The sequence below is a fragment of the Dipodomys ordii genome, unplaced genomic scaffold (genome assembly GCF_000151885.1).
Source record: "Dipodomys ordii isolate 6190 unplaced genomic scaffold, Dord_2.0 Scaffold62, whole genome shotgun sequence".
Taxonomy (NCBI): domain Eukaryota; kingdom Metazoa; phylum Chordata; class Mammalia; order Rodentia; family Heteromyidae; genus Dipodomys; species Dipodomys ordii.
Window position 1 is genome coordinate 2,190,758 of NW_012267278.1, and position 10,996 is coordinate 2,201,753.

General features: G+C 43.6%; 1 protein-coding gene across 1 annotated transcript in view; it reads right to left on the reverse strand.

The window, feature by feature from the left end:
• Positions 1–8,925, reverse strand: part of Lace1 (lactation elevated 1) — a 154,339-nt gene extending 145,414 nt beyond the window's left edge. The window contains exon 1 of the mRNA XM_013022370.1: positions 8,363–8,925. Within this exon, the coding sequence (XP_012877824.1) occupies positions 8,363–8,696 (334 nt within the window). The 5' untranslated portion in view covers positions 8,697–8,925. The remainder of the gene's footprint in view (positions 1–8,362) is intronic.
• Between the last annotated feature and the right edge of the window lie 2,071 nt (positions 8,926–10,996).

Consider the following 10,996-nt stretch of genomic DNA (forward strand, 5'->3'; position numbering starts at 1 on the left):
TCTGGCTCTTCCTTGCCCAGCAGCAGCTTGGGGAGAACAAGGGATAAGAAAGAGTATTAGAGGGGTGAATCTGATCAAAATACATAGTATGCTTATCTGGAGAGATCACACTAAATTCCCCTTGTACAAGTAATACATGCTAATCATTTTTAACAAAAAAAATTTAAGTTCAAAGCTATAGTACAAGTGTAAAAGCCTGTATCTTCCATATAGATGACTTTAAAGAATTATGGCAATAGCCCAGGCCCAGAGTTCAAGCCAGGACCAACCAAAAAAAAAAAAAAAAGCTTGATTATCTTAGCCATGCTCAATAGCCCATGTCTATAATTCCAGCTGCTCAGGAGGTAGAGAGAGACCAGACAGTTTGAGGCAAAAGAAATTAGAAACCCTATCTCAAGAAATAAATTAGAAGCCGGGGGCCAGTGGCTCACGCCTGTAATCCTAGCTACTGAGGAGGCTGAGATCTGAGGATAATAGTTCAAAGCCAGCCTGGGCAGGAAAGTCCATGAGCCTCTTCTCCAATAAAACCACTAGAAAACCGGAAGTGGCACTGTGGCTCAAGCAGTAGAGCGCTAGCCTTGAGCTGAAGAGCTGAGTGACAGCGCCCAGGCCCAGAGTTTAAGCCCCACGACTCACAAAAAAAAAAAAAAAAAGAAAGAAAGAAAAAAAATAAAAGAAATAATTAGTTGGGGCTGGGAAGGTGGCTCAGTGGTAGAGCGCTTTCCTTGCATGTCTGAGGCCCTGGGTTTGATTCCTCAGCACCACATAAGCAAAAAGAAAAAAGCCGGAAGTGGTGCTGTGGCTCAAGTAGTAGAGCGCTAGCCTTGAGCTGAAGAGCTGAGTGACAGTGCTCAGGCCCAGAGTTCAGGCCAGACCCCCCCCCCTAAAAAAGAAAGAAATTAGATGTTGAGGTGGTACAGACATGTTGGTCCCAACAACATGGAAGAGAACCTGTCCAAGACAAAAATGTGAGACCCTACATTAAAAAAGTAAAAGCAAAAAAGGGCTGGGAAATGGCTCAGAATGATAGAGGGCTTGTCTAGCAAGCATAAGGCCTAGTGTTCAAATCCCAGCCACAGGAAAGAAAAAAAAACTTAATTTTCCTTGGAAGAATCAATCAAAAAATTATTAAAGCTGAGCATCAATGGATCATACACGTAATCCTATTTCAGGTGGCTAACATCTAGGATTCAAGTTAAGCCAACCCTGGACAGAAATCTGCTAGTCTGGGTCTCTAAAATAATCAGAAAAATAAGCACAGTTGGAGATGTGGTTCAAGTGATAGAACGCCAGCTAAACAAACAAGTTCAGAGAACATAAACATGAGGTCCTGAGTTCAAAAAACCTCAGTAATACAAAGAAACAGGAGTAGGAAGAAGAGGAGGAGCAATTGTGTGTATGGTTCAAATGGTGGACTAGTAGGAAGTCCAAAGCACTGAGTTCAATCCTTAACTGAATAAACAGTTTTAAAAGCTCTGTGCTAAGCCAGCGCCAGAGGCTTACGTCTGTAATCCTAGCTACTCAGGTGTGCTGAGCTCGCAGATAGCATCACGTTTAGACTAATGAGTTCCACTCAATTTATTCAAACACCTCGAAAATACCAGTATTCATCCACACCAATAACTAACTCTTATGCCTCATTCTACTAAGGGTGTCCAGGGAGCCCGCAGAGCCCGCAGAGCCCGCAGCGATAACCAGACACAGCCAGAGTCACCAGCGCAACCAGCCAACAGCATAACCAGACAGGGCCAGAGCGAAGAAGCACAGCCTAAAACATATAAAAACTCAGGGCAGTGGAGAGTGAGTGAGACGGCCTCCCGGAACGGGGTGGCCCTCCTCTGCAGCCACTTCTCCCTCCAGAGATCCCGAGCAGCCCCGACCTGCCCTGAGCCGACTCCCCTCGACCTCCGGACTAAGTGACCATGTGAGCTCCCTGGGTGTGGGACACGCTTAGTAGAATTAGACCTACGAGTTAATTATCGGTGTGGGTGAATACTCAGGAGGCTGAGATCTGAGGATCGCAGTTCAAAGCCAGCCCAGGAAGGAAAGTCTTTGAGACTCTAATCTCCAGTTTACCACCTGAAAACCAGAAGTGGCGGGTAGAGCTCTTGCCTTGAGCTGAAGAGCTTAGGGACAGCACCCAGGCCCAGAGTTCAAACCCCACGACCCGACCAAAAGAAAAGTCCTAAGGCAGACTAATCAAAATTCTTCAAAATAACAGTTATGGAATGAAGAGGCTTCACTTCTCCACAAAGAGAAGGCTGTTCAAGAAGAACACATACTTAGTTAAATGAAATCAAAACTATATGAGGAATTTATATTTCTAGTTTAAAATGTTTACCCAACTGCTGTAAGAAAAATGCACAATCAGGAAAAGCACATTTAATATTTCTAAAGGGCTGGATTAAAATTTCAGCTGTAAACTTCATTACTGTAATTAGCTTTTAATGCATATTTATTAAACATCCATTCAAATACTTTGAGCAAATTATTCATGAGTTATTTGTACATTTGTGTGGATTTTACCAAACTGTAAACAGTAGCCACTGACCAGAAATGTTCTATAGAGACAGAAACTTATGCTGAGGCCAGAGACAGCCTATTTATGCTTTGTTATCTTCTACTTACACCCAAAAGATAAATATTCAGCTGTCTTTTGGAGAACTACAGTGGTCATCAACAACCCAAAAAGTCGACTTAACAGTGACACTGACGACCTATGTTTGATTCAGTGATGAATAAACAAAGTAAAGAATAGGAGAAAATCAAATCTTAATTAAATGCTTTTCTTTAGAAAAACAACATAAGCCATCATCAAAGAATGCATCACAAGATGATTTACCTTATTTATAAAAGGCTGATTTAGGGGCCTTAAAAGGGTGCTTTTGATTTAAATAGAAAAATTATGAAAATTAAAACTAAATGCTTCCTGGTTATCATTCTTTTCCTTTAGAAGCCAGCAATCTTAAATATGCCAGTGCATACAAGTTTTAAAAAAAAAAGTACTTTAAATTTCATGATAACAAATCAGTAAAATGCTGCCTCAAAATTTGAATAAAGCTATTCTGAAGTAATTATAGGCATGGCCTAGCATACTGAGTAAAGTCTTCATCCAGCTCATATACTATTTAATAATGAGATTAAAGGAAACTATTTTCTTTCAAAAGATAAAGAAAATAACTGAGTTATAAAGTAACTGATATGTTGTATTAGTTTTAAACTGCTAATCTGCATGTAAATGAGAATATTAAAATAGGATCTATCCTTTAAACTTATGTTTAAAATTGCAAGGCTAGGTACAGTGACACACTACCTAATTTTAGCACTCAATAGGACGAGGCAGGGGGCACTACAAATTCAAGGACAGCCAAGACAGCATAGCAAGACACTGTTTCAAGAACCAAACAACAACAAAAAAAAGCCAGGTACCAATAGTGCCTATAATTCTATAATTATAATTACTATAATTATAATTACTCAGAAGGCTAAAATCTAGAGGATGGTAGGTAGTACAAGGCCAGACCAAGCAGAAAAGTCTAAGAGACTATAATTCCAAAACAGTAAAAGCAAAAGAACAGGGCTGGAGACATAGCTCAATTAGTGGAGCTCCAAGCCTAGCAAGTGTGAGGTCCTGAGTTCAAATCCCAGTACCACCAAAACAAAGCATATAGCACTGGACCCCAGTGGCGCACACATGTAATCCTAGCTACTCACGAGGCTGAAATCTAAGGATCCTAGTTCAAAGCCAGCCCAAGAAAGTCCTTGACACTCTTCTCTCCAATAAACTACCCTATATTTCATAAAGAACTAAAGGAGTTGGAAAGTTCCCAGCACAAAGAAATGACTTACGTTGAGCTAGGTGCTGGTGGCTCATGCCTGTAATCCTAGCTATTCACAAGGCTGAGATCTGAGGGTTAAGGTTCAAAGCCAGCCCAGGCAGGAGAATCCATCAGAATCTTATCTCCAACTAACCAACAAAAAGCTAGAAGTAGACATATGGCTCAAACAGTAAAGCACCAGTTTTGAGCACAGCACCAGCTTTGAACACCAACCTTGGGTGGCCCTGAGTTTAAGCCCTAGTACCAGAGGAGGAAGAAAAAGAGCTGATCTTCAAAGTCTCTTGAGCTACAAAATAAATTCCCAAGTTGGCTAGTTTAAATAAAATGCAGTTTTAAACATGATAACTTTTACGTTTTAGAAAACCTAGAAACATTTGCTTCCTTGATATTTCTAGTTCTGTTCTCTTTGCTGTCTTCCAATAATGTGACTTTTTCTCAAGGGCTCATCCTCAGCTTTTTCTGCTTTCCTTTTTTTTTTTTTTTTTTTCAGTGGTGGGGCCTGAACTCTGGGCCTGGGCGCTGTCCTTCAGCTTTTCAGCTCAAGGCTAGCGCTCCACCCCTTAGTCACAGCATCACTTCTAGCTTTTTTGGTTTATAAGGTGCTGAGGAATCGAACCCAGGGCCTCATAAATACAAGGAAAGCACTCTACCATTGAGCCACCTTCTCAGTCCCCAAATGCTACTTTTTGGTGTTTCTTTTTTACCCCAATCCTGGGGCTTGAACTTAGGGCCTGGGCACTGTCCCTGAGCTTCCTTTGCTCAAGATTAGCACTCTACCACTTGAGCCACAGCACCACTTCCGGGGCTTTCTCCATGCTAGGCAAGCACTCTACCACTGAGCCACCTTCCCAGCTGCTTTCCTCCTATAATGACCCTATTCTCAGGGTCATTATTCCATTATCCTGTTTCTCAGGGTCTCCTATTCCATCTTTACCTTTAAGTCCTCCTGTGTCATACAACTAGGTTATTTACCTGGAGCCATCTATTAAATTTTAACAAGCTCAAAGTTGAATCCCTTCAATAACAACAACAACAAAAATGTTGCTAAACTTACTTTTTTTTTGTCAGTCCTAGGACTTGAACTCAGGGCCTAGGAACTGTCCCTAAGCTTCTTTTTTTGCTCAAGGCTAGTACTCTACCACAAGAGCCACAGTGCACTTCTGACTTTTTCTTTTTTTTTTTTTTTGGGTCCAGTCGTGGGGCCTGAACTCTGGGCCTGGGCGCTGTCCCTTAGCTCTTCAGCTCAAGGCTAGCGCTTTACCACTTGAGCCACAGCGCCACTTCCAGCTTTTTTCTTTTTGTTTATGTGGTGCTGAGGAATCGAACCCAGGGCCTCGAGCATGCAAGGCAAGCGCTCTACCACTGAGCCACCTTCCCAGCCCCTCTGACTTTTTCTGTTTATGTGTTACTGAGGAATCGAACCCAGGGCTTCATGCATGCTAGGCAAGCACTCTACCATTAAACCATATTCCCAACCCCAAAGAATTACTAAGAACAACTTTTCTAAGAATAATTTTAGGGGGCTTGAACTCAGGGCCTGAGTGCCACTCCAGCTAATGAGAAGGCTGAGACAGAAGTGTCGCTTGAGTTCATGAGTTGAGACCAGTCTAGGCAACATAGCAAGACTTCATCTCAAAAAAAAAAAAAAAATCAATTCAATTGTGAGACAAAGAAATTGTTTTGCAAACTGCCTAAAATATATAAAGGACTTGATGTTGTCATAATTCCATGTCCCTTCCTTAAACTGTAAGCAATTTATTCACCTTTAAGCAGTTTCATTCACCTTTACTCTTACTTCAAGCCATATCCAGTCTACTCTGGTTTCCACTAAATTATTTTCAACTATCTGGAGGCTGAATAATTGCTACACTAAATGAAGATACATTTAGACCTAAAACAGCTAATGAAATAATATATATATATATATATGCTTTATATATATAATATATATATACCAAATTTCACTGTCAATTGTGGAATAATGTAATGGAAATACACATGTCCCAAAATGTAATTCATAATGTTATACTTCCTAAGGAGTTTAAAATTACATTATCAAGTAGATGATTTAGATGAAGAGCATTTTAGGGACCATAGTTTTCATAGTTCCAATTTATTAAATGGCTTGGAGCTAGGCAGGCACTAAAGTAAGCAAGAGTAAGCAAGACCATTTTGTTTTTTTTTTTTTCAGCAAAACATTTTGTCCTTCTTTCTCTACATTCCTTTCCTTTACCTATTTCCTTCTTTTGTTTAAGCCAATGCTTCAGTCACATTACACTATATAAAATAAGACTTCAAAAGATGAAAAAAAAATGAAGACAAAATAGAAATGTAAACTCTGAGTAACCCAAAAAAAGATCAAGGGACAGAAGACAAAACTGTAAATGCTAAACCATTTTTCAATTTAAAATTTCTTTTGTCAGGCAATGGTGGCTCATGCCCGTAATCCTAGCTACTACAGAGGCTAAGATCTGAGGATTGAGGTTCAAAACCAGCCCGGGCAGAAAAGTCTCCATAAGACTCTTAACTCCAATTGACCACTTAAAATCTGGAACTTGCACTGTGGCTCAAGTGGTAGAGTGCTAACCTTGAGCAAAAGAAGCTCTGGGACAGAGCTCAGGCCCAAAGTTCAACCCCCATGACCAACAAAGAGAAAAAAAATATATTATTTTGTTTAATGAGGGAAAGGGAACATCTTAAATTGACTCTATGTTTTCATCTAATCTTCATATCTAGCTCTGACTACATATTGAGTAGAAGACAGTATGAGTGTAGATTATCTGCATGGTCTTTAGAAAAAGAAGTTAGTCCAAGATTAGCCTTCACTTGAACCCACAAATTGTGACACTACTTCATAACTTCTGCAACTTCCTATTCCTAATCCCTAAAATTAGGATAATGAGAGATAAATGAATCAGGTGCTGGTGGTTCATGCCTATAATCCTAGCTATTCAGAAATCTGAGATATGTTGAGGACAGAGGTTCAAAGCCAGTTCAGGCAGCAGTCCATGAGACTCTTAATGCCAAGTGACCACCAAAAAGCTAGAAGTGGAGGTGTGACTCAAGTGGTAGAGCACCAGCCTTGGACAGAGACCTCAAGCCCCAGTAAGAACATTAAAAAAAAAATGAGATGTGTGTTGGAAGCACTTAGCATATCATGAGTCTGACACAAAAAGTGCATTCAGTAAATCATGTTATGGTAATGACACTCCTTAAGTCTTTTTTTTTTTTTTTTGTCAATCATGGGGCTTGAACTCTAGGCCTGGGCACTGTTCCTCAGCTCTTCAGTTCAAGGCTAGTGCTCTACCACTTGAGCTACAGCACCATTTCCAGGTTTTCTAGTAGTTTATTGGAGGTAAGAGTTTCATGGGTTTTCTTGCTCAGGCTCTTTGAACTACTATCCTCAGATCTCAGCCTCCTGAATAGCTAGGATTACAGATATTAGCCACCAGTGTCCAACTGTCTAGGCTGTTTTTGAACTGAGGTCCTCAGAGTTCAGCCTCCTGAGAAGATAGGATTACAGAACATGATTTGAAAAAAAGGTTGGAGGGAAAGGGAGAGGGAGGGAGAAAAAGGGGGAGAGAAAGGGAAAGAGGAAGAGAGAGAGAAAGAGGGGAAGAAGGGGAGAGAGAGGGAGGGGAGAAGGAGAGAAAGAGGGGGGAGAGAGAGGAAGAGAGGGAGAGAAAGAGGGGAAGAGAGGGAAAGGGAGGGAAACGGAAAGAGGGAGGGCATGTTGCCAGAAGAAACAATGAATCGTGCATTCAAAAATCCTATCTGCCCATCAGGTATCAATGACTGTGCTAAGCGCTGAGAAAACAAAGACACAAGGTTCTTGTCTTTGAACCTCCATTACTCGGACACTAAATGTGGGCATATATCAATAGAACAGTAAAATGAGCACTCGTGGGAAGCTGAGGTTGAAGCAGGGATCTATCAAAAAAAAAAAGCATTCCGGTGGCTTCTTGGTTACTCCAGATACACATCTATTCATTCAGACAATACTTGAATAAATAAACATATTTCATAAACATTCATATTTCTGAATCAATGAATGAAGAAAGCCTGGAGATTAAATACACGCTACTGAAGCTTCTAGTTACTTGAACAAGAAGACCTGACCCCTCAAATCTGAGGACTTTTCTGTACTTGCGTTCCCAGAATCCCCAGGGCTGCGGAGCCTGCTGGAGTCTGACTCGCGTGCTCGGTCACCCGCAGAGCCCACAGGGAGGCACGGGAGGGGGGCGGGGGAAAGGGGGTCACTGGCCACCACCCACTCCACACCTGGGCTCCCCAGGCCATTGGAAAAGTGCAACTCCTGGTCGACCTGGACCCTCAGAGTGAGACCCCTGAGGGCCGCTGTCTCGGGACGTCAAGGCAGGTAATGAATACAGCTAACTCCTCTCCTAGAACCCTCAGCCCGGCCAACCTGTGGAACGTGGGGGGGGACCAGAGAGTGAGGGAACCCCGGGCTTCCCGGGTTCTATGCAGGACGGGTTCGGCCTACTCCGGGCACAGTCACTGACCTTTCCAGTGGGGCCTCCCCGGGGCGGCGGCCCGGACCCCGCACCCGACACTTCTCCCTCTCAGCCCGCTCCGCGCTAGGCAGCGCAGGGTAGCCAAGGGCGACCAGGAGGCTGCCATCTTGAACTCCGTACCGGCGGAGGAAGAGGAAAACTTTATTTGAAGCCAGAAAGGGAATGTGGCACAGACAAGTGCAGGCGTACTCGCAGAAGGCTCCGCCTGACAGTGGAGAGGGAGCACCTTCAGAGACTTGACCTCCAACCCGAGGGGCGGGCAGAACTCTGTGACAACTTCGTCCTTCCGGATGGGCCCGCCCTGAACTACAATTCCCAGCATGCAACGCGAATGCGTGGGGCAGGGGCGAAGGGGCGTGGCAAGGATGAGCCTCTGTGGTCTGAGGAAGGAGAGTGGGACGATGCTAAGCCCCACCCCGGGAGCAGTTCTACCGGCGCGGAAACTTTAGATCCTGCAGTAGCTACTTTTGAACCTTTGGAGCTAGCGCACTTATGAGGGCCCAAGGCCCTCATGTTTCATCGAAATATTTTTTACCTCCTTACACCCCACCTAAAAGGTCGCATCAGAGCTGGGAATGTGGCACAGTGGCAGAGTGCTTGCCTAGCATGCACGAAGCCCTGGGTTCCATTCCTCAGTACCACAAACACAGAAAAAGCCGGAAGTGGCGTTGTGGCCCAAGTGTTAGTGTGCTGGCCTTGAGCAAAAGAAGCTCAGAGACAGTGCTCAGGCCCTGAGTGCAAGCCCCACGACTGACAAAAGTGAAAATAAAAAGTTAGCTTCAAACTTGTTTGTCTCCAAGTACATCTCTGAAGAATACTTGAAATGTGGTCCTATCACTTTTTGACATTTTCATGGAAGTCACTTTCAATATGACACAAACTAAACTTTGTGTGTGTGTGTGTTTAAGCTAAAATGTTTTGAAAGGATTTGTAAGTGGGATGGGAAAGCCAGTGTCCCAAAAAGGGAGAGTGGAAGTAGTCCTGGTATATAATGGGATATAGTGTATACAAAGGATAACTTCTTTTTTTTTTTTTTGGGTCCGGTCATGAACTCTGGCCTGGGCGAGCGCTGTCAGCTCTTCAGCTCAAGGCTAGCGCTCTACCACTTAATCCACAGTGCCACTTCCAGCTTTTTTTCTTTCTTTCTGCTTATGTGATGCTGAGGAATTGAACCCAGGGCCTCATGCATGTAAGGCAAGGGCTCTACCACTGAGCCACCTTCCCAGCCCCCAAAGGAGAACTTCTAAGCCACAAAGTGATCTACCCAAATTCGATTAAACAGCGATTTTTTTTCGGCGGGGGGGGGGGGGGGGGGGGGAGGAGGAGGGGGTCCGGTCGTGGGGCTTGAACTTGGCCTGGGCGCTGTCCCTCAGCTCTTCAGCTCAAGGTGAGCGCTCTACCACTTGAGCCACAGCTCCACTTCAGCTTTCTGGTGGTTAATTGGAGATGTCTCACGGATTTCCTGCCCAGGCTGGCTTTGAACCATTATCCTCAGATCTCAGCCTACTGAGTAGCTAGAATTACAGACATGAGCCACCGGCACCCGACTACACAATGAATAATTTGAGACTCTATGAGAATACAAATCGCTGTCCAAAAAAGGCTGTCAGTACAGGAAGTTGGCAAGCTAGTAGGCTGAATAAAGACTGCAACAAAAGATAAGACAAATTGCAGGATCAATTAGAGCACCATTTGGCTTGCTTTTTTTTTTTTTTTTTTCCAGTCCTGGGCCTTGTGAACTCAGGGCCTGGGTGCTAACCCTGAGCTTCTTTTGTTCAAGGCTAGTACTCTATCCCTTGAACCACAGTGCCACTTCCGGCTTTTTCTATGTATGTGGTACTGAGGAACCCAGGGCTTAATGCATGCTAGACAATCACTGTAACACTGAGCCACATTTCCCGCTCCCTAGCTTTTCTTTTACCAAGAAATTAAGACTTTCCAAGCATGCAGGGATGACAGACCAGTGGAATACAGGAAGGAGAAAACCAAGTTTCAGTTGTGTGAAGGTAGAGACTCAAAGGAAGAGTTCCAGGAAATCATAAACATGGTTCTTGTAAGAAGTGAGAAGCAAGGGAGAGCAACCAATACGAGCCCAAAGCTTGATTGGGGTGCAGACCTGCGGGGCTACTCCAAACAAGAATGGTGGCAGCAGCCATGGACACGTGTAGGCTGAATTTAAACAAAGATTTAGGGGGCAGTCACATGGGTCACAAGGGTAATCACATACATAGACTGTGAGAATTTGGGGGTAGGGTCAGTTCCAGGAAGAGGTATTATTAATGGAGGAGAGTCACATTTGAGAAAAGAGACTGTTGCAACTAGAGCAGGAATAAGTATGTCATGCAGGAAAACAGTTTGGAGAAATAACATTTTTGTAAACAGGTGGATACAGGGTGGGGACTTAATCATTGGCAAGCTGACTCTGAGAGCTTAGAGTTCTCACTAGAAAAAGGATTCCAAAGAAATGGCAAAAGAAAAGTATAATGCACAAAAAAATAACTTGGAGAATTCTTTTTTTTGGGGGGGTCCGGTCATGGGTCCTGAACTCTGGGCCTGGGCACTGTCCCTCAGCTCTTCAGCTCAAGGCTAGCACTCTACCACTTGAGCCACAGCGCCACTTCC